This window comes from Balaenoptera borealis (assembly GCF_965194805.1).
Source record: "Balaenoptera borealis genome assembly, chromosome: 20".
Taxonomy (NCBI): Eukaryota; Metazoa; Chordata; class Mammalia; order Artiodactyla; family Balaenopteridae; genus Balaenoptera; species Balaenoptera borealis.
In genome coordinates, this window is record NC_138879.1 from 23,836,911 (window position 1) to 23,860,840 (window position 23,930).

The 23,930-nt window shown below is 47.1% G+C and overlaps 1 protein-coding gene and 1 long non-coding RNA gene across 6 annotated transcripts in view; one reads left to right on the plus strand and one right to left on the minus strand.

Moving 5' to 3' along the window:
• Positions 1–2,885, plus strand: part of LOC309618620 — a 13,461-nt gene extending 10,576 nt beyond the window's left edge. The window contains exon 4 of the long non-coding RNA XR_014238562.1: positions 2,523–2,885. This is a non-coding gene — a long non-coding RNA (uncharacterized lncRNA). The remainder of the gene's footprint in view (positions 1–2,522) is intronic.
• MYCBPAP (MYCBP associated protein) overlaps positions 1–9,752 on the minus strand; it is a 17,855-nt gene extending 8,103 nt beyond the window's left edge. The window contains exons 1-9 of one of the 5 annotated variants that reach the window (XM_082372562.1): positions 9,354–9,557; positions 4,046–4,173; positions 3,278–3,458; positions 3,054–3,184; positions 2,076–2,262; positions 1,713–1,828; positions 1,371–1,521; positions 362–477; positions 161–276 (exon numbers count right to left, since the gene is read on the minus strand). In XM_082372562.1, coding sequence (XP_082228688.1) covers positions 161–276; positions 362–477; positions 1,371–1,521; positions 1,713–1,828; positions 2,076–2,262; positions 3,054–3,184; positions 3,278–3,458; positions 4,046–4,173; positions 9,354–9,429 — 1,202 coding nt within the window. In that variant the 5' untranslated portion in view covers positions 9,430–9,557. Of the gene's footprint in view, positions 1–160; positions 277–361; positions 478–1,370; positions 1,522–1,712; positions 1,829–2,075; positions 2,263–3,053; positions 3,185–3,277; positions 3,459–4,045; positions 4,174–9,353; positions 9,559–9,582 lie in introns of those variants that run through there. The other 4 variants (XM_082372561.1, XM_082372560.1, XM_082372559.1 and 1 more) reach the window with 4 other exon arrangements.
• Positions 9,753–23,930: the final 14,178 nt, after the last annotated feature.

Below are 23,930 nucleotides of genomic sequence, written 5' to 3' on the forward strand. Positions count from 1 at the left end.
GTTCCTTCTAATGGGCTAGAGGAGGGGGTGACAGCCACTAGCGAGAGGCTGGGATGGAGGCACCCTGATTTCAGGGAGGGAGGCTTGCCCTACAATACTTGAAGGTGCTGGGGAAGCCACACTCCCCAACCGCTCTCCCTAGGGCCCCGGCCCAACTCACAAGTGCACTGTGTCTTCAGAGGAGCTTTCCTGGCTCCTTTCAAACACTGAATAGTCTTCCACCGTAACAGTGGAGAAAGGCCGCCCTTTGCCCACCACCTCCAGGCCATCAATATCCTCAGAGAGACAGAGAAAGGAAAGGTTAGCTGACTGAAGACAGGCACCATCCTGAGGGGCCTCAGACTAGGCACAGACTACCAACCTGCTGGCTAAAATCCAGCTCTGCCATGATGCTCTGCAGTTCCTTGCGTCGGTAGGTCAGAAACAGACTCCGATCCCAGGTGTAGCGGTACCAAGCATCCTTCTGGGCTGGCAATCCTAGAGCAGGGTCCAAGGACCCTCAGCACAGGCTGCTGCCACGCCCCCTTCCCCAACCACTTTCAAGGGCTCTGAGAGTGCCCATTCCAGCACCGTTTCTGAAAGAGCTGAAAACACAGCTTCCCTGTGAACTGGGCTCCCCTCCTCCTGGTCCCACACCTACTGCCTCAGCAGCCCTGCACAGGACTCTTGCAAAATTAGCTTCCAAACCGTCAAATCTTTGGATTATAATAAAAGTAACAATAGCAGCTACCTTTTATTGAGTGTTTAACAATGGGCCAGAATCTGTTAATACACAGCATGTCTCATTTAACCCTCTCACAACCCCATGAGTATTTTACAGATAGGGAAACTGAGGACCAGAGAGGTTAAATAACTCGCTGGTGTTCACAATCTCAACACAGCTGGGATCTGAACCCAGACAGTCTGGCAGCCTTTAAAGCAGTGCTGCCCATTAGAAATATGATGCACACCACAAATGCAAGCCATGTATATGTAATTTAAAATTTTCCAGATGCCACGTCTAAAAAGGTAAAAAAAACCCAGATGGAATTAATTTTAATAATATAGTTTAACCCAATATATTAAAAATCTTATTTCAACACGTAATCAATACAAAAATTATTAATAAAATCTATTTTTTCGAACTGATCTTCGAAACCCAGTGCAATGCTTACACTTACAGCACATCTCAGTTCAGATCGGCCACTTTCCAAGTGCTCAGCAGCCACGGTGGCTCAGCTGCAGTAAGGACAGCACCGCCCTAGAGCCCAGGCTTCTGCCTGCTCCTCCCACCACGGCTACCGCGGTCTTACTGAAGAGAGGACTGAACCTCCACACCAGAGCCCTGATCTTTCACCCCTAGCCGGTCACATTTACAGCCCGCTCCTTACCCATCTCCACCTGGATGGAGCGGGGCTTCCCGATGTGAGTGATGGGTTCCACGAGGCCACGCTGAGTTTTTGTCTTTGTCATTACCAGACCCATCATTTCATCTCCCAAGTATTCCAGTCGACTCCAGAACCCAGTGGTCAATTCACAGCCCTGGTGATGGAGGACAGATGAGTCAGACCACCTGAGCACCTTGGAGAGAGGCTGGTGGGGAGCCTGGGAAGACAAGAGCTCCACAGACTACAGATGCTCCCTCTGGAGCACTGCTCTGCACTGGATAGATTTTTTTTTGTCCCCAGCTGTCCAGACCCCTCCCACAGGGTACCTGGGAATGCTGTCCTTACCTTCCCATCAGGCCGTGTTGGCAGTGTTCGGTCAAGGAGCTCCCGTTCCTCCTGGATCTTTCTGTAGGTCTCCCCCGTGTGCATCAGCAGCTCACCGACTGGCTTCTTCAGCCGTTCTAGCAAGAGAGCCAGGAATGCAGTCCCGCCACCAAATCAGAACAGGGGCCCGAGCTCTCTGCACTGATCAGCTCCAGTCACTGGGCTGATTTCACGACCCACTAAGAGCAAGAAGCACTTGGGAGTATTCAGCACAAACGTGATCAGCCTGAATCCAGGTTCTGGAGGTGGAGGGAGAGAAAAAACACAGCAGCAGAGTCTTGATGCCATATGAGGCCAGGCAGGAGCCCTGTCCGCTCTGCTCACCACTGAGGGTTTCCTGCTGCTTCTTCCGAAGGGCTATGTTGCGCTGCCAGTTTTTCAGAAAGTTGTGCTGAAGAGGTGGGGCCCAGGGAGGATGTGCCTTCTCTTCTTTTGGGGCTTCCTGCTTCGGCTCTTCTTTAGCTGAGATGAGGGTCATCAGACAGGGTGGGGTGTGTATCAGCTCAGCCAGCTGAAAAGAGCAACGTGAGTGTGGAGGGCAGGGGAAGGCGTTGAACCGGGGCAGAGCAGACTTCTCCAGGCCTAAATCCCTGCTGTCCTCCCGCTCTGCTGAGTCCCTCCTTTCCAGGACCCCTAGGTAGCAAGTGACAGAAAGCAAATCGCAGAACAAGGGGGGCTTGGAAGCTGCTGTCAGTCCCCTCTCGCCTAGAATGGGAACGCTTGTTCTAAGATTGTGGTCAACGTCCTTTAATGTGTCTGTCCTCCTTACAGCTGGTGTTGACACCCTCACCTGCTGCATGACTGAGCCATTTTTATTGGACCCCAGGCCTCTTAGCACCTGACCAATCAGAGATTCTTTGCCTGGAACCAGAGAATTAAAGAAACTGAAAGACAGACAGACTCTCCGTGTGGCCCTGGGAGCTGTGGGGAACCACCTTCCTCCACCACGTGGACTGAGGAGGAGAGCAGGCCAGTCTTTCGAGAAGGGGAGGTAAAGCCGGGGCGCAGAGGAGCAGGAGGGCAGTGAGGGAGCGTGGGCTCAGTCTGACGGGAGCCAGACGCACTCTCGCCTTTGGGTTCCTCAAGGCACTTCTGTCTCCTTATAGTGAATTCCTGACTTCAGCTGAAGCTAGCCTATGTTGGCTGCATTATTTGGGGGGAAGGGTCACTTATCACCTCAGATTCTGGGGCCCAGAGCCTGGACTCTCTCTGTAACTCCAGTCCTGCTGGACTCCGCCAGGTGGTTAAGACCACAATGACATCAGTGACTTCTCTCCCCCAGGCAGCTCTGTACAAACGAACCTGGGTGTTCCCTCGAGCAACTGCAATTCTCTTAAAGTCCTGGAGACTCCCCAAGATGTGGTGGGGCAGGATCTGGTCACTGCCATGGAGGATGTCACCCGGCCCTGGGGGTAAAAAGAAGAGGGGGGAAGCTAAGCTATAGCCAGCTGGTATAAACGATTCAAGAGGCTACTCTCTGATGAGGACCCGGCATTCTCTCCAGGACGACCCATGAATTCAGATGCCAGGGCCAAGGCTGGGCATACCAGAGTAGTCCAGGGGCTTCGTGGCTGCATCTGGAGGAGCAGGATGTGCTACTAAGTGGCAGACCTTCTTCCTATGATCCTTGGGTTTGAGTTTACGGATGATAAGTTTCTGGGTAATTACAGGTTTATCTTCTGTTTCAATAAGGCGAGGAATATGTTGCTAAAAAGAAATAAAACAAGGAGATTCCACACGAGATCAGGAGGAGGAAAAACACCACCCTTCTCCTCTGTCCTAATTCTTGGTGGAATTCCTGAAGGCGGACAAATCTGTTTCTCTAGATCTCTAGATCTGTCCATATGTTCTGTCGAGGAAATGCCTGTGTAACAGCTATGAGGCTTAGTAACATCCTGGAAAAAAAAAAAAAAAACATCTCATGCCTCCAGATAGTTCAGGTGAGAAGTGGCTGACTCTCCCGGGGAAAGCAGGGGGTTATCCACATCTGTAACTTTGCTTCTTAAACTCATTTTCCCTTATGTGAAATGGGGATGGCAGCACTTGCCTCTATGGGAAGCAAATTACTTCATTCTCTCTTCCCTGTGGTTCTATATGAATCTTAGAAATATTAAACAAACAACATGGTAAATTCCTTTAGATGCAAAAGTTAACAGATTTATGTTTGATGGATTTTTCCATGGAATTAGACACTCTCTCTGAGTAGGGAGGCAGTGGACATGGTTGAAGTTCTAGACAGCCCAGGTGGCAAGGAGAAGTTCCTGCAGGAAGGGATCCCTGGATTTCATCCTTACCTTCCTCAAGTCTTCCTTCTTAATGGCTAAGGCAAGAATGTCATCTCCTTGTAGGACATTGCTAACAGGTTCAGGTTCTTCCTGAATGGGGGGTGTGGGCTGTTCAGGTACCTTTGCCCGCTTCTTTTCTGAAGAGGAACAGAAAGTTCAAGTGCTTAAAAATAGATATATATTAGACTTCATGGTGGGGGTGTAAAGCTAGCCACCTGGATGGACAGCAGAGGCTGCCAAGGTGGCCTGGGCAGCACTTTGCTGGGGTGACAGGAGTTCTCTCTTGTAGGTCCCCCCCGCCACCACAGTGACCGAGGCTTCTGTAGCTGGAACTGAGAACAGAAGACGTTCCATTCCAGGCTGTGCTATTTATAAGCTGGACGACCTTGGGTACATCACTGAACCTCTCTTGGTCTCAGTCCTCTCTTTTGTAAAAAGAGGAAGCTGGACTAAACCAGTGGTTCCCAAATATTAGTCAGGTGTCTGTCTCAGAATCTCCTGGGGGTTTTACAAATACAGCTTCCTGGCTCCTGTGCTTTTAAAACTCCCTAGGTGGCTCTGATGCACAGTGCTTTGGGACAACTGGATGAGATGCTTTCTTAGCCTCTGATCCATTCTTCTGGGTGAAGGCATTGAGTTTCCTAAGACACTGATGAAAATTCAGATGCTCTGGGGAAAGCAGAACGTTTACCACTGACCATTTACTTCACATTCTTCATTTAACAAATACCGTTTAAGCATCTTCTACATGTCAGGCACCGTGCTAGGTTTTGAGGATACAAGGCAAAGTCTTAGGCTTCAAAGAGCACATGCCCATGGGAGACAAGACTGTCAAACAGACGGAAGTAGGGTGACTATGGGAGCATCCAGGGGACCCCAGTCTGGTGTGTGGGGTGGTCAGGGAGGGCTTCCTAAGGAGGTAATTAGACTGAGAGCTGAAGGATGAAGAGAGACAACGGAAAGAGAATGGAGAACAGGAATTCCAAAGGGCATAGCATGAAGAGGCCTAGAGGCAAGAGAGAATGGAGCACCTGCCTGGAACTCAAAGCATGTGTTTTTAAATAGCTGGAGGGCAGCGAGGTGGGAGGTAGGAAGCAGCGTCTGGAGAGAAAAGTAGGAGCCATATCACTAAGAGCTTAGTGAGCCGTGTAAAGGACTTCAGTTTTTAGCCTGTGGACCATGACATGGCAAAGAACGGATTAGGGGGTGCAAGACTGAGCACAAGATTATTTAGGAGTCTACTGCGGTGGTGAGGTGGCTGGTGGAAGTAGCTCATGGGCCTGGAGGAAAGTGGAGCCATCTGAGCCTGTATCTTCCATGCGCCATGCCAGAGCACGGTACGGAGAGCGCATGGGGCGGAAGCAAGCTTCTTCCCAACGAGGACACATTCCCTGCCTTCCTTCCACAGAGGTGGGTTAACAGTTTCAAATGCATCTCGTTTCTCTGGCTGGTATCCTCCTGTCTGCTGCCCTCTGGTTCAGAAAGCTTAGATATAAGGCCCTACACAAAATAATCAAGAGAAAACCTAAGCACTGTCTTTAATGACTTTAAAACACAACTTGGTTTTGTCCACTGTTTCTCACAGTATTCTAATTTTTAAGAAGCAATATCATTAAAACATCAACGCAGGTGTTTCGGCTACCAAAATCAAACTATATGTTAGAAAATGCCCATATACTCAGTGGCAAAAAAAAACCCCAAGCCAGAATCATTCTAAACATAACTCTAGGGACTTTCCTGGTGGCGCAGTGGTTAAGAATCTGCCTGCCAATGCACGGGACACAGGTTCGAGCCCTGGTCTGGGAAGATCCTACATGCGGCGGAGCAACTAAGCCCGTGAGCCACAACTACTGAGCCTGCACGCCTAGAGCCCGCGAGCCACAGCTAGAGCCCGTGTGCCACAACTACTGAAGCGCGCGCACCTAGAGCCCGTGCTCTGCAACAAGAGAAGCCACCGCAATGAGAAGCCCACGCACCACAACGAAGAGTAGCCCCCGACCGCCGCAACTAGAAAAAGCCCGCGCGCAGCAACAAAGACCCAACGCAGCCATAAATAAATAAATAAATAAATAAAATTTAAAAATAAAATAAAATAAACATAACTCTAAATTTCGCTATCAGCCAGAGTCTACCTCCTCAGCAGTGGGGTCAACGGAAACTCAGGAGCATCTACCAGTCAAGCCACATGGCTCTGTGCACACAAACACACATGGGGCCAAATGGCTTGACGGCGAGTTCTGGTCCCATCCCCACCATGTGTGGAGATGCAGACTTAGGTTTTGATCTCTACTTCCCCTCTCCCTTCTACACAGTCACCAAAGTTGGTGGTAGCCCAAGAGAGAATTGGTACTAGTTGAAGGTTCCCTTTTATAGATATTTTGGTATTATTTATATTCTCCAGGAGATTTGCTTCCTCTGTCCATCACCCTGGCTGGTTCTACATCTTCTCAAGGGATTAAACATCTCCAGATATATGCTTTTTACTGATGGGTGTAATACACATAATTACCATGTGTAAATTTATAAACCTTCAACATTGCTGAAGACTTCTGAAATAGTCAGTGAAACTCTGGTCTGAGGTTTTTCTAAGATGGTTACCTTCAATGTAGTGCAATACATGCTCTGCTATTGTATAGTCAGGGAATGGTGTGTTCTAGTTACTATTCATAGAAAGGATATATACATTTTAAACTTCAATGCACCCTAGAGAATGTGAATATTTACCAAGTACCTTCTATGTACTATAAATTACAGAGAAAATGGTATAAAAGGTTAAGATGTGGCTCCTTCTCTTGAGGAACTGAGAGATGCAGCAGACACTAACACACACCAATCATAACCTAAGAGCCTAAATTAGTGGCACAGACAATAGCTTTGGTTACACATCAAAGAAGGAACAGATGGATGCAGATTATAAAGTTAGGGCTCTAAGGAAAGTTTCAGAAGAGCAGCTGCAGTGGTCAGAGGCAGCTTCACCAGTTAAGTTAGACCTTGAAGGACCAGAAGGCCTCGCATAGGCAGAATAGCAAACAGAGGTGTTCCAGGTGAGATCACAATCAGAGCAAAGGTGGAGGCAGGGCTGAGCATGGCATATGTGAGGCATGGTGACACAGAAGGCCTGTAGAGGAGGTGGGGGTGATAGTGGGGATGAGAGGAAAACCAGGGCATCATGGCTTTGTAAACTAAGTCTGAAGCATCTGATCTTCCTCCGTCGGCAAGAAGGAGGTTTGGTTCAGAAGAGTGAGTTGACGAAAGCAGCATTTCAGAGTGACTCATCCTATGAGTGTAAGCCAGGTGGACAGGAGGGGCAGGGACAAGTTGGGGAGGCCAGGCAGGAAGGATGATCCTGTGGGGGTCATTTCAGGGCCTGTGGGTGGTTTCCACAGGTCAGAGTATGTCTCACTACTGAACCTGTAGAGGGCCAGCTATTTCCAGTTCTTTGGTCTGGAAACCCAAGCTGAGTGGGGTTCCTGGTGAGCCACACAGCTGGCACTTCGCCCTTGTCCTGACAGCTGTGAGGGGGTCAGAGACCAGCCCCCTTGCATGAGGCAGTCAGATGACACCTCTGCTGGAGCTAGCCCAGGCAGCTGGAAGCAAGGTGCTCAGGTAGGGTGGGAGGGACAGAGTTGGGAGACAGGGAGGGGTGAGCTACGGAGGGAGAAGAAACCTGGACTCTATTTTTTCTGCTTCTCGTTTCATCTAAATGTTATTCTTTATTAGTGTTGATTAAGGTCTTCAGGAAATTCTGACCTCACAGTTGCACTGGGGGAACCAAGAGAGGGGCTGTCCCTACCAGGGCTGAGCTTTAATTGATGGTGGAGAGGGATCTGGTACTGCTGGGAGTCTTCCCAGTTTCTTAGCAACAACAGCAGGGAGAAACCTAGGAGTCAAAGGGCTCAGGTCCCTAAACAGGTTTAAAGTCACAATATTTGCTTGCCTTTTTGCTATAATTCAGAGTTCTTGGAGAAACACAGCGAAAGATTACAGTTGTTGATTAACTTTATTATATTGGGGGGGGGGAGGAAGTATTACCTACTACATTAGAGGCTTCCCCCAAGATATTTAGGAGGAAAAAGGTACCTTGCATGTTTCTTTCTTTCCTCACCTTAATGCATGTTCTTAAATGAAGGACTATTTATTTATTTATTTTTAAATTATTATGTTTCTTATTTTATTTAATTTTTAAAAAATTTTTACTGAAGTATAGTTGATTTACAATGTTGTGTTAGTTTCAGGTGTACAACACAGTGATTCAGTTATACACACACATATATATATATATAATTTATTCTTTTTCAGATTCTTTTTCCTTATAGTTTATTACAAAATACTGAGTATAGTTCCCCGTGCTATACAGGACATTCAAGGGCTATTTAACAAACTAAATTTCCTCTTATTAAAAATAAATATGCAGTGAAAAAACTCTTTCCTTGATTTGTTTACAGCAGAAAGTTCAAATCTGATAAGATCCCCAGAAACTAGGTAAGCAGGAGGCAGTACCTAGGAAAGCCCTTGACTGCCCTTGGGAAAGAAGACCAGCTATTTTTCTCTCTTTCTTTCTTAACTGTTAAAAATTATATCATGAAAGAGCATCTCAATGTTGCCTACATTGGACTTTTATACTATGAAGAAGCATTAAATAAAGGCATTCTTTCCAGGCCTCCCAGGGAACCCTACTGTCTCCAGGCCTGCCCCCTCCTCACACTGAGCTCGCACCACAATCTGAGGCTGGGTCTCCCCAAGGCCTGCAACGGCATGCCGACTTTCTGACCTAGCATGTAAAGCCAGTTTGTGGTCTGGTCCCTGATCACCTGTGCAGTCCCCTCTGGCTCCTTTCCCCCTTCTCCACACTCACCACCTCTGCCCTGGCCATCAATGTCACAGTTCCATGCCTCAGCTGATGCTGCTCCCTAGGCCTGGAGAAGCAAATCGCTTTTTTTTTTTTTTTTTTTTGACTAGCCATAAATGTCATCTTTTTCAGAAAACTATCCCCTCTAACTCTACCATCCAAGGCTTGGATCAGGTGCTCTGATCCCCCTTAATACCTATGGGCTCCTATATCACAGCCTTTATACTTGATCGGTTTCTACTCCTCCGTTTCCTGAGGTCTGGGGTCCCACAGTTACCACCGATAGCGTTGTTGCCCAGCACAGTGCCCACACACAGGTATAGGGCACGCCTTGTCCCGTACCCCATTCCCGCGTGATCTTTACCTCCATCCTGGTGTCACCCCCATCCTCCAGGCCCCGTGTCGTGAATCCCAAGAACCCCTGCCCCTGTCTGGCTTTCCTGAGCTCCCAAGGCAGCCAGCGCCAACCTTTCACGCTCTCTGGGGCCTCCAAGAATCTGTTTGTAGGTATTCTAAGGCGGGACTCCTTCTTTAGAGACTTCATGGTGCCGCCCCGGCTGTGAGCGTGGCCCTGCGCCGCCGGGACCCGGAAAAACCGGGCTGTGCGGCAGCTCCCGCGACCCTGCGCGCGCCCGCCCGCCAGAGGCCGCCCGGGCGTCCATAGCAACCAGCGCCCCGAGCGGGGGCGCGCACCCACCGAACAACTTGGGCGGAGACTGCTTGGAAACCACCTTTTTCATCTTGCCGCGCCCACCCGCCAGCCGCCAGCCGCCAGCCGCTCTTCTGGCGCTGACCCTGAGAACGCCCCAGACACGGGTGACGTCACAGGAGGCGCCGGCGGGCGCCGACACGTCAGTAGCCAGGCGGGCGGGGCGGAGCCAGGCGGGGGAGAGGCGACTGGGGGGTGGGGGAGAGAAACGGAGGAAGCAAGTAGGGGCTCCGTGACCTTCTCGGCCGTTTCCCGGTGCCCCCGACTCCCACCACGGCCTGCAGCCCGGCTCCCGCTGTCTCTCGGCCCCTCCGCACAGCCACCACGGGATCGAGCCTTACACGCGGTGCGGAAAACCGCTGATTCCTCCCATGGACTTCAGTTGCCCGGTGGCCCCTGCTTGTCCCCTACACGGGCCGGGTGACCTCCCTGCCCACCAGTTCCCAGACGAGCCAAGCTTTTACCCCGACTTGGGCACTTGGGGCCTTCTCACACTGTTTCAGTCCTTGGAGATGCCGCCCTTGACCCCCAATTTAAAGTAGCCTTCTTGGGCTTCCCTGGTGGTGCAGTGGTTAAGAATCCGCCTGCCAATGCAGGGCACACGGGTTCGAGCCCTGGTCCGGGAAGATCCCACATGCTGCGGAGCAACTAAGACCGTGAGCCACAACTACTAAGCCCATGTGCCACAGCGAGTGAAGCCCACGCGCTTAGAGCCTGTGCTCTGCAGTAAGAGAAGCCACTGCAATGGCAAGCCTACGCACCGCAACGAAGAGTAGCCCCCGCTCTCTGCAACTAGAGAAAGCCCACGCCTGGCAACAAAGACCCAATGCAGCCAAAAATAAATAATAATAAATAAAATAAATATAAAAAAATCTTAAAACAAATAAAGTAGCCTTCTCTGTTATCTCAACTTTATAAATGCACCCAGTATATTTTTTTCCAGAGTCCTAACGCATTCTGGAATTATTATGTTTGTTTAAGTGGTTGGCTGCTGTCAAGCTCTCTGAGAGAATATAAACGCTGTGAGAGCAGGGCTGGCTTGTCCTTTGTCCCCATCCCAACTCAAAGTTTATCACATAGCAGTGGCTCAGAAACTGTGTGGAATAATGAAGGGGCTCTAGAGCAGGACAGAACTGGATTCCAATGTCAGCTTTCCCTGTTTCCTAGCTGTGTGTTCTTGGGCCAGTCCCTTGACCTCTCTGAGCTACAGTTTTCTCACGTAAAATGGAGGTCATAATGCCTCCCACACAGGGCCACTGTAGGGGTTAACTGAGAGTATGCATTTAAACTACCCAACACAGTACCCTCCATAAACTGTAGGGACGTCTCAGTCAATTCTCAAAATCATGCCAGGTTGGGGAGATGCACTGTGTACCCATTTTACAGATGGAAAAACTGAGCTCCACCAAGGAAGAGGATATAAGTCGACTTACCAGAAGCACAATTTGAACCTGGTTCTCCCAAGTCCAAGGCCAGGGCTCTTTGGACCCTGTCTCCTGGGACATTTCTGAGCTTTGCTGCAGTATACCCCAGACAGAGAAGGAGCTAGGGAGGATGCCAGTAGGGCTGTTCACTCCCTGGGCTCCCTATGTGTTCTCCACTACTGGGCCTCTCCCAGGGGCATAGCCCCTTCTCCATGCCCCTCTAGACCTTCCCTCCTCTTATGACTGACACATCCTCCATGACCAGCCCCTCCTCTCCTGCTCTCAGTGGCCTAGGCACCAACCTCCTTCCACCCTCCAGGGAGTCCCCAGTTCAGTTCACTTCATGAACGTTTACTGAACGTTTATGATACTCCAGGCTGGGGACTGTGTCATCTGGGCCCTCCAGGAAGCAGACAACAGATGGAGATAGGAGTGCAAGAGGTTTATTGTGAGAAGTGTGGGGGAGGAAGCAGGACCAGGCTGGGAGAGCCTCAGACTGTGTTGCAGATCTGACAAAGTCTTGGCCAACCCAGTGTGGACCTCCGGTAAAAGAATGTTCATTCAGAGGTTGTCAGCTAACTGCCCTCCTGGCAGGAGAACAGCAAGCTCTTTCTTGAAGGGAGATAGGACCAGTTCACATCCATGGCTGCCACTGGAACTCTGAGATATGGAGGGAAGTAAACATCTCCTCTTGTTCTTAGGAGCTTAGGGTCCACTCTAGCGCACAAGACAAACACTCATGAAACTCTTATCCATGCAGTCAGCTTCCGGAAGGTCTTGGAACTTTGGGAAGTTACACAGCTGGTGGGTAGCCTGGCTGGGAGTGGGAGAGAGGCCTGAGGGCTGTTCAGGGAGGGTACAGTGTAGGTTAAAGGACAAGGGAAGAAGGGAGCAGGAGAGGGGCGTGGTCAGGCAGGTACACAACCTGGCAGGGCTCTGCCACCAGCCCCTGAGTGACCTTGGGCAGGTGCCTCGCCTTTCTGTGTCTCCATATCACCATCCTCATCATGAAGTTATTGGACCAGATCTGAGCTGGTTAACCTTTTGAGAATCTGATGAAAGCTAGGAAACTTCTCCCCAGAAATGTACATTTGATTTTTTTTTTTTAACAATATACTTTGTCCTGCTTCAGTTTTTTTTCTAAAGCAATCAGTCTTTTTTTTTTTTTTAATTAATAGCTACTTTATTTATTTATTTATTTATTTTTAGCTGTGTTGGGTCTTCGTTTCGTGCGAGGGCTTTCTCTAGTTGCGGCAAGCAGGGGCCACTCTTCATCGTGGTGCGGGGGCCACTCTTCATCGCGGTGCGCGGGCCTCTCACTATCGCGGCCCCTCCCGTTGCGGGGCACAGGCTCCAGACGCGCAGGCTCAGCAGTTGTGGCTCATGGGCCCAGTTGCTCCGCAGCATGTGGGATCTTCCCAGACCAGGGCTCGAACCCGTGTGCCCTGCGTTAGCAGGCAGATTCTCAACCACTGCGCCACCAGGGAAGCCCTTGATTTTTTTTTAATTGTCGTAAAATACATGTAACATAAAATTCACCATTTTAATGAACACAATTCAGTGGCACTTAGTACATTCACGATGTCGTGTAACTATCACCATTTTCTAGTTCCAGAACTTTTTCCTCATCCCAAAAGAAACCCTGTATCCAGTCACTCCCCATTCCTCCCCACCCCTCAGCCCCTGGCAACCACTTATTTACTTTTCTGTCTTTTTTGATTTGCCTATTCTGGATATTTCCTATAAATGGAATGGTACAATATTTGGCCTTTTGTGTCTGACTACTTTTACTAGGTATAATGTAAAGGTTCATCAATGTTGTGGCACATGTCAGTACTTCATTCCCTTTTATGGTTGGACGATATTTCATTGTATAGGTGGTGTACCATATTTTGTTTATTCATTCATCTGCACATTTGTTTTTGCATATGATTTTGCACTCAGTTCCAGGGATTCCCTGAAGTTCACTTGCGTGGCCCTGGCGTGGGGTGGGCTGAGTTCAGGGTGCCTTAGAAAAAGAGTTGGGCCATCTGAAAGTGGGTTTCCAACTCTAATGTATGTGCTCATGGGCTAGGGATTAATCACAACTTGGGAAAGGCAGGATGTAAATGCTAGGCGAATCTTCTTAGGGGAGTAGCATTTGAGGTGGGCCGCTAAAGACAAGAGTTCAACAGGCAGGTCGGGTGGCAGGCACTCCACATGAGGACACAGCAGGAGCCAATCCCAGAGGGGATAAAGCACAAGTTCAGGGGACAGTGTCATTTAGCCACTGCAGTCTCCTCCTAGCACGGCAGCTCTGAGCAATCTCCTCAAGCCCGGAGAGGATGAGGTGGCTGGTTTGATAGAAGACATGACATCAATTATTGCTTCATGTCTCTGTTTATTTCCACACAGCCAGGTGCCAGGCCTGTGGGCAGCTACTCTTTGCCGAGGCTAAACAGCCTCCCTAAATAGAAAGTGTGTTTCTTCCACAGGCTGCATCACCCCTTTCCAGGGACAGCCACCCTCCCAAAGCCTGAGGCTGCAGCAGTCTGTCTGAAGACCCTCGCATCTAGCTCACCCCCTTCAGGTCTGGCTCCCTCCTCCTAGTCCATCCTAAAGCTTGTCTTACCTCCACATACACGCCTGTCCCTGTCCCCTATCATCTGCATCGCCCCCCTCCTTACATCTGGCCTTCCCCCCACACAGCTGGCTCACTCTCCACATCTGTCTCATTCCCCTTAAAATCTGGCTGCCCCCTTAAATGACTCATCACACCACTCCCCTTCTTACTAGAAACTTGCTCAGCTAACATGCAGCAGGAGTTTCACATACTTCTTGGCCCTGAAGTCAGGCCACAGCTGGACACTTCCCAGGATGAACTGACTTCAGCTTCAGGAATGATGCTCAGACTCCGGGCACCACCTCCAGGCTCAAATTGCTCTTCCTCCCTTCTGGGGAAGGACGCAGGGGAAATGTTTTGGAGGCCACATAGAATAGGGGTTAGAAGCAAGGGGTCTTTAGAGTAAAACATGGGTTTGCATCTCAACGTTGCCCCATCCTAGGCCATCCGTCTCCTCTTTAGGGTGGGTCAGTGCTGGTCTCACAGGGTTGCCGTCACCCTCTAATGTCTCATCCTGTTCTGCTATCCTTAGAATCCTTATCCCAATTTCTGTATGGTCTGTCTGTCTGCCCCCACTAAAGCGTAAGGTCCAAGGGAGCAGCAGCCTTGCCTGGCAGATTCAGGGATGTATCCCAGTTCCTGGAGTGGTGTCTGGTACATGCAGGCCATCAGTAGAGGATAGGGATGGGGGAAACCTAGAGAAACGTCAATGGGTTCATGGTAGCTGCCTTCCAGTACCTGTGGGACAGGAAGAGAGCCTAGCTCCTCCAGAGCAGCAGCGCTCAAAGGCAAAACCGTAAACCACAGTGACACATCCCTGGGAGGTTTGCAGCACGACTTGCCTAAGAATCAGAGCTCCCTCCTCGTGCAGGAGTCTCACCGCAGGCCCTGGGACCATCTGCTTGGGCTGCTGGTAAGGACGTGTCTGAGATGGATGGACATCGAGTTCTGGGGCTCTGGGCTGAGGCTCTCCGCCAAAAGGAAGGTTCTCTGCCCGAGCCCCCATCCTTTCTCCTTGTCCTGATCAGGAGAAGGCTGCTTGCTAGGGACAGGATCCGGGCCCAGGGAATGGCTCACCTTGGGGCCTTCATCCTCTAGATTGTGGGGGTAACTGCAGAATGGCCCCATTCCACCAGTGAGGACACTGTTCTAGCGGCCCATGGCCTAGAACTGGGGCTGCTGGAGGATGAGGTGGGAGGAGGCCGAATTAAAAGCCCTGGGCCCGAGTTTCTTTCAAGCTGTGCAACCCAGGCCCTGTGCCTCCCCCTCTGAGTCTCATCTACTCCCTTGCAGAAGGGGCTCAACACTGTCTTCATTGACTTCCCAGGATCAATGCGAGAAAAAAAGAAAAAAAAAGTGTATAAGTACTCTGAAAACTGTACAGATGAAAGGGATTCTAGTTAAGGCCCAGAACCCTCAAACCCACTAGATAATTTCTCTCTTAGTGCAGTAAGCAGAATAATGGCTCCCCAAAGATGTCCACATCCTTATCGCCAGAAGCTGTGAATTTGTTACCTTGCAAGGCAAAAAGGACTTTGCAGATGTGATTAAGGATTTTGAGATGGGGAGATTATCGTGAATTATCCAGATGGTCCCAATGGAATCACAAGGGTCCTTCTAAGAGGGAGGCAGGAGGGTCAGAGTCAGAGAAGGAGATGCGATGATGGAAGCAGAGGTCGAAGTGACACGGCCATGAGCCAAGAAAGGCCGCAGCCTTTAGGAGCTGGAAAAGACAAGGAACAGATTCTGTCCTAGAGCCCCCAGAGGAACACAGCTCTGCTCACACCTGATTTTAGCCATTTCAGACTTCTGACCTCCAGAACTGTAAGATAATAAATTTGTGTTGTTTTAAGTCACTAAGTTTGTGGTAATTTGTTATGGCAACAATAGGAAATTAATATAGATAGAGTCATATAAACACTTTCAAATCTGATACTCCAACTCTTTTTCAATATTCCTTCTCAGTCAATGAAAGCTTCTGTGGTTACCAAGTTAGCTCAGGACTCCCATGTTATCATTAACTAGAGCACTGCTTATCCTGAGTTCCATTTTAGCAGAGCATGCCAAACTTGACACACCCAAGTTAGAACCCCTGCTCAATAATTTTCCAGCTGGGTGACCTTGGGCCAGGTCACTTAACTTCTGGAGTTGTGAGAATTAAAGATGATTCCACTCAAAAACCCTTTCCTTTCACAGAAGTTAAGGGTTGTATCTAGGGTTGCCAGATAAAATACAAAATGCCCGATTAAATTTGAATTTCAGATAAAACAAATAGTTTTTTAGTATAACTATGTTCCATGAAATATTTCGTTGTTATGAACTTATTCATTCAAAACTTATTCATTGTTTTATCTGAAATTCAAATATAACTGGGTATATTTTTATTTGCTAAATCTGTCAACCTTAGTCTTGTTCCAGGTCACATAGCTTGTAAGCAACAGAGCTAAGCCTCAGTCTCAGAACTTTCAACCCCAAGGTCAATAAGCACCCTGCTCCATCACAGGCCTGGCTTTGAGCAGATTAGCTTCGCCACATAGTAGCCTGGATTTACAACCCAATTAAGGCTTCAAAAACAAATGAAGTTTGAGCTTTGAAAATTCATTTCATATCTTAAAAATATATAAAGTGATTATGAAATAAAAATTTAAAACAACAAATAAATGCTTATATTTATTATATATGTACATACGTATAAAGTGTGTAAAATCAACACTGAGTATGAAAAATGAAAGAAGAAACTGCATGCCAAAATGCTTTAACGTATATTAAGAATGTGAATGTATCTCTAACATGCCTTGCAGGACTTTTTTCCTTTTGCCTATGTGGACCAACCCATAAGACCAGCGGAGTTTAAATGGCAACTAACCTTACTGGGGGTTTATCATGGACGGGGCAGCCTTCTAAGCACTTTATATGTACTGACTTCTGTTTTTTAAAATTGAGATATAATTCACACAACATAAAATTTTATATAACATAAAATTTACCCTTTAAAGTGTACAATTCAGTGGTTTTTACTATATTCACAAGGTTGTGCCACCACCACCACTGTCTAGTTCCAGAACATTTCCATCACCCCAAAAAGGAACTGTATCTCTCAACAGTCACTCCCCACTCCCTTCTGTCTTCAGCCCCTGGCAAACACCACTCTATTTTCTGTCTCTATGGATTTGCCTGTCCTGGACACTTCACAAACAGGAAATCATACAATATGTGGCCTTTCGTGGCTGCTTTCTTTCACGTAGCATAATGTTTTCAAGGTTAAATCCACATAGCACATATTGGTACTTCGTCTCTTTTTATTGCTGTATTGTAATATTTCACTGTATTAATATACCATGCTTTATTTATCCATTTATCAGTTGATGAGCATTTGAGTTCTTTCCACATTGTGACTATTGTGAATAATGCTGCTATGAACATTTATTTGTATATAAGTTTTTGTGTGGACATATGTTTTTTAACTCTCTTGGGTACATATCTAGGAGTAGGATTGTCGGGTCACATAGTAATTCTATATTTAACTCTTTGAGGAACTGCCAGACTGTTTTCCACAGCAGCTGCATCATTTTGCATTCCCACCAGCAGCGTGTGAGGGTTCCAATTTTTCCATGTACTTGCCAACACTTATTTTCCTTTTTTAAAATTATAACTACCTTAGTGGGTGTGAAGTGGTATCTCATTGCGGTTTTGATTTGCAGTTCCTTAATGGCTAATAATGTTGAGCAGCTTTTCATGTGCTTTTTGTCCATTTGTATATCTCCTTTGGAGAAATGTCTATTCAAATCCTTTGCCCATTTTTTAATTGGGTTGTTTGTCTTTTGGTTGTTGAGTTGTAGGAGTTCTTTATATATTCTGGATATTAGACCCTTTTGAGATATACGATTTGCAAATATTTTCTCCTATTCTGTGGTTTTCTTTTCACTTTCTTGATAGTGTCCTTTGACATACAAGATTTTTTAATTTTGATGAAATCTAATTTATATATTTTCTCTGGTTGTTTTAGCTATGTGTCCTAAGTTCTTGAAAGTTTACAACAACCATGTGAGGTAGAGCACTCCCATTTTACAGTTGAGGAAATTGGGGTATAGAAGGTGAAGCACCTTGTTCAAGATTAAGCAGCTAACAAGCGGCAGGGCTGAACACAAGCACTCCCACTCCGGGACCCGGGCGGGAATCATTCACCGCTCCTGCGCTCAAACTCAATTTAAGGAGTAGGATCCTTAAATTGTCCCTGTACCTTCAGACCTTATTCAAGATTAGGACAGCCTGCCTGACAGTTTTCATAGCTCACCTTTTATTGTTCATGAATTAATCTGAAGGGTCAGTACAGGGTTGGGGGGGATGGGATACTGAGGGCAGCGGGGAACAATGGCAGCTTCCCCAGTGATGTAAAGCAGCCTCCGTGAGCCAAGGCCCTGCCCACCTTGTCTCCCATCATGGCTGCCAAGGCCTCAGACAGGGGATCTGGCCTCTCACTTCGGTCCTAATCAAAATAAGAAAGGTCAGCCAAGAAAGTGAGGCCTGTGTAAGCTGGGTCAGGTTCAAGGGCAAGGGGAAGCCCCAAGCTGAGTCAGGGATAGCAGGAATGGAGGTAAGGAGCCCCAAGGTCTTGGAGAGGGTGAGGAGCAATGGGCACCAGGAGAGACCTGATCCAGAGGTAGGGGCAAAGGAAAGGCGCACTCTGGTGGGAGTGTCTCCCGGGTGTCAGGGTCTTGGAGGCAGGTAGGGGCAGCCCCACCTGCATAGGTCAGCCACCTGAGGAACGGGGCCATTCCAGTCTGACCTGCTGGGGGAGGGCAAGGAGCACTGGTCTGAGGAGTCACCTAGTGAGGGACATTCCTCCTACTATGGGCGCCACTGCCTGGAGGCTGTCCTGTGGCCCACACCCACCTGAAAGGAAGCAAGTTCTACACTGGGCCAGGGTGGGAATTTTCCAGAAGCCCAGGGCTACCTACTGACAAGTTTCAGCATCGCAAAGAAATGACAGGTCTCTTTCTGTCTTGGCAGGAACCAGGAATTCTTGCTTGGAGCCTCCTTCCTTAGGGCTAGCATGCCCAGGAAACTGTAAATCACGATGAAAACACTAATAGTAATAACTACCACTTTGTCAAATGTGCACTTTGTGCCAGGAACTGCACTCGGCTCTTTCCATCCATTCATCCATCCATCATCTCCAACCCTACAAAAACCCTGAGGAAGGCATGGTCCCTGCTTTCAGAGGTGAGGAAATGGAGACACACAGGGTGAGTGACTTAAATAAGGCTACCAGCTAGTAATGCTACTGGCCCCTCACGGAGGCATTGCTGTAGCAGTCCCTCAGGCCACACCCCAGGAGCCTGACCGCCACCTAACCTCACCGCCCACCCCCGAGGAAGTAGGAAGAAGGGGCTACTTCTCAGGCTGGTTGTGAAATGGGGGCTGTGACCCAAAAGGAAGAGGCAGGGCCAAGTGGTTTCGACAGACACAGTGGCCAAGGGCTGCTGCCTTCTCTCATTCACTTCTCAGAGAGCCCAGCACAGGAAGCAACTCTGACACTGGCTGGTCCAGAGTTTCTGAAATACGTCTGAGCATCAGGCTCACTGGAGAGCGTTTAAAAATACAGATCCCTGGATACAGAGATTTGGATTCTATAGATCTTAGCGGGGCCCAGGAATGCACATTTCATGGAACCTCTGGTACTTCTGATGCAGAGCCAGGTTTGAGAACCTGGGGCTGGTCTAACCCCTTCACTAAACAGTAGAGAAAACCCGATCTCAGTTCAGGGAAGTCCTACAGGTGGGAAGCAGCAGAGTAGAGATTTGGTCCCAGGTGGACACAGCCGTCAACATTAGACTGCCTCTCCTGGGAGGAGAAAGCCAACTTGAAAGTTGACCATATTTCTGGAGCCCGGAACTGACAGAAAAAGTCACAGGGCAAAACATGGACTCAAAATATAAATATTTGAAATTTCTAGAAAACTCACTTCCAAAAAAGTAAATATCTGTGAAAGATAAAAAGGACAGCATACTGGAAGCAATACTTGCAATGAATAAGACAAAGAGTTAATATACTTGTAATTATTTATCTATGTAAACAATTCATTCAACTTGATCAGGAAATCATTAAGGCTAAATAAGCAAATGGCTAAATGAAAATAAGCAAAGAGCTTAAATGTGCACAGAACACAATAGTTAGTAAACAAATATTTAATGGAGAACATTTGATTTGGTTGATAAACTTTAAAATGTAAATTGAAACAAGGTACCATTAACACATTAGATTATTTTTTAAACTATATTTTTATATATGTACTTATATGTGTAAATTCATAGGAATGGATTGGGGGGACTTCCCTGGTGGTCCAGTGGTTATAACTCCGCACTCCCAGTGAAGGGGGCTCGGGTTTGATCCCTGGTTGGGGAACTAAGATCCCGAATGCTGCACAGCGTGGCCAAAAAACAAAACAAAAAAGAAAGAAAAAAAAAGAAAAGGATTGGGAAGTTGTTTTCTGATTGCCTCAATATCTAGTCTCACCCTTTTTTATTAACCAAGTCCTTCTTTTATGAGGAATGGTGAGGAAGCAGCAACATGCTAATTACCTGGAACACAGACATGATGGCTGGAGCTCCAGGGACTATATTAGACCATGTGGAGATCTTAGGGATGGATGCTATGAAATGAGGATACAGAGCACAGAGCCTGTGTTCTTCATGACCAATGACCATGGGTCCACTATGCTAGCCCTGAAATGCTTTGTCTAGACTTCTTTTATGTGGAAGAAAAATACATTTATTTGCTTAAGCTTATGTTACTTTGATTTTCTGTCATGTGCAGTTGAACCTAAACTTAACTGATACACACATCAAACCTATGTGGAGGTGTAAAAGGGACTATGCTATGGTATTACTTACATTTATTATTATTATTTTTTACATTAAGAATGTATTGATGTATTATTTATATAAGCATCTGTTTTGGAGCCTCAGTGAACTCAGCTTGAGTATGAGCCCCATCACCTCCTATCTATGTGACCTGGGGCAGTTAATTTCTCTGAGCCTGTTTGCCCCTCTGTAAAGTGGGCATGATAATAACAGAACTTATTGAGTTGTTGTGGTGCTTAAATGAATTAATGCAGGTAAAATGCTTGGCACCATGCCTGGCTGACAGCTATTACCGTACTACATTATGCTATCACATAGGCACTAGTGGTGGCAGAACCAATTAGAAAAACCCAGGACATGTTTTTGAGTTAAAAAAAAAAACAAAAAACAGGTTGCAAAACTGGCACATGAGTATGATCCCTTTTGTGAAAAATTATTTTTATTTCTACATAGATATATATATCTATGCATCAAGAGATGTCTGGAGGGATGGTTGACCAAATGTTGTAGTGGTAATTCCTGGATAGTAGAAGCTTTGCTTTCTTCTATATGGTTGAAAAAGAGCATTATTATTTTTTGAGCAGGAAAATTAAAAAAAAAAAAAAGGGAAAAGCCCCTTGGAAAACAATATAACAACTCTCACCACGAATCATTAAAGCATCCATACCCTTTGACCCAACCATCTCACTCTTGGGAATTGACCTGAGGAAATAATTCAAATGAAGGAAGAAGCTACATCCATAAAAACATGCACTGCAGCATGATTTATAATAGAGAAAAATGGGGAACCACTTAAGTGCCTTATATTAGGGTAATACTTATTATTCACCCATTGGAATATTGTGCAACAATTAAAATGAGAAAGATGATGACCATGTAAAAACATGGAAAAATGCATATGACAGACTGAGAAGAAAAAGGAGCAGAACGCAAAATCAGATGTGTCAGGAGAACAACTGGGCAAAAGTCCTGCATGCATTTGGATGAGGACTGGAAGGGAACACAAACAGTTGAATTTGTTGGGGTCACTAATTGTAGATTTTTTTTTTCTTTTTCACTTAGAATTCTGTCTAATGTTTCTATAATGTTCTTCGTATAATTTTAAAAATTGGCTTTAAAAATCCCCTCAGGGAAAAGAAGAGAAAGCAGGAAGAGGAAAAGAGGAGGGAGAAGATGTGGATTCTCCCAGAAGCAGGGTCTGGATGAGAGGAGTTCAGAGGCAATCTGAACACATGGGCACAGTCCCAGCTGGATCTTCTACCTGGGTGGCCCCAGAGGCTGCATCCCCTCTGTTCTCTGACTCAAGAGTAATCAGGTGGACCAAAATCGTTGCCTAAGTTAGGGAGACAGTACGTTAGCTGATAATAAAGTGAGGGTTAAAAGTGTTCTCCAGATTGGAATCATTTGGAAAAATTGATCATGCTTGCTATTGACGACCAGCGGGCTGGCAAGGGCATGAATTGCCAGGCCTCCTGGAGGGCGGTTTGGCACAGTGTATCCAAACAAAGGAGGTGTGTCTCCTCAAGAGTCAGCAACCCCACTCCTTGGGATTTAGCCTAAACCTAAGAAAATGATCAAGCCAGTGCATAAAAATGTTTACATAAGATGTTCGTTACAGCGTTTATAAAAATAAAAAAGTAAACCTTCTGTTTCACCAAAAAGGAATTGGTAAACTAAATTTTGGGATCACAATGCAGTGGTACACTAGGAAGCTACACTAAAAAAATAGGATGTAGATACAAATTTGACATGAAAAAGTGCCCACCACATCTGGGGTAGAATAATAAGGCTCCAAAGCAAGATGTGTATTTTCCCCTTTTTGTAAGAGTGTCTATCTAAAGATGTTCATTTGCATGTAAGAACTTCTGCTAAGATACAGACCAAGATCTAAAAGAAGTTAATCTTTGAATGGTGGGATTACAAACTGGATCAAGGAGTTTAGTCTCAATTATATTGTTGCAGTAACGAACAACCCCAAATCTACTGGTTTACAGCAGTGAGTGTGCCATCCCACTCCTGCTCCTGTCTCTGGTGGTCGGCCGCTCCTCTGCCCAAAGACTTCTTCACTCTAGGACCCAGGTGGACGGAACAGCCTCTATTTGAACCCTGCAGGTCTCTGTGGTGGAGGAAGGAGATGGTGGACCACTCACTGGCTCTTACAATCTGTGCTGGGCAAGTCTTATGGCCCTTCCCAGGTTCAATGGGGCAGGGATATATAATGGTAAACATTTTGAACAATAAAACAAGCTACGACATAAGTTATTTCATCCTTGTCTTAGTCCATTCAGGCTGCTGTAACAAAAATACGACAGCCTGCGTAGCTTAAATAACAAACATTTACTTCTCACAGTTCTGAAGGCTGGGAAGTCCAACATCAAGGTGCCAGGAGATTTGGTGTCTGGTGAGGGCCTGATTCCTGGTTCATAGCTGTCTGTCTTCCCTCTGTGTCCTCACACGGTAGATGGGGCCAGGGAGTTCTCTGAGGTCTCTTTCATAAGCACACTAATCCCATTCATGAGGGCTCCATCTTCATGACCTAATCACCTCCCAAAGGCCCCACCTCTGAATACCATCCCCCTAGGGATGAAGTTTCCACATATGAATTCTGGGGGGAACACAAACATTCAGTTTATAGCAATCCTATTACTTAAAGTCCTTTCTTTGCAGAATGCAGTTCTTTCCCAGGAAGTGGATGGTCTCATGGAGATGGGACATGTGGGTTCTCCAGGAGGGAAAATACAGACACCGAGACCAAGCACCAGGCAGAGATGGCAGCTTCAAGCCTGAGGCAGAGCGGCCAGAGAGAGGTCAGGATTTTGCTTACTTTAAGAGACAGGTCAATCAACCTGACCCCACGGTAAGAATAAAACAACAATGTGACAGAAAGTTCTAGATGTCCAGAAGTGTTATGCCAGTTCTCTTACTTACTACTTATATGACTTGAGTCAAGTTAGAGGGCCTCTTTGAATGTCCCCATACGTAAAAGGCAAATTAAAATAGCTGTCCTGCTTACTTTACTCTACTTGGTTGGGCATGGGGGTGGGGGTGGCTCAGTCGTCAGCCGTAAAATTGTCAGCACTCTAGGTGGGGAAGGTTTGGGCCTTCAAGCTGTAACCACACACTCACATACACTACATTTCCCCAAATCCTCTCATCACCTCATCATCAGCGTAGCTTGTTCACCGCTCTTATTTGTGTCCGTATGCTTTTCAACAGGACAGGTGAAAAGATGACAACAGAAGTCTCCATATGGAGGAGGAGAACCCCTTTGATGGATGAGCCCAGGATGGTCTGGACGCAGAGGGAAGGACCTCACTCCACTTGGTCAGGTCTGGAATTAGCCTTGTTCCCCTTTTTTCTCCTGATCCCAGCCTCTCAGGACGGAAGGTGACAGGGCTTCTCAAACTGGCCTGACCACTACAGTCACTTAGGAAACATTTAAACACT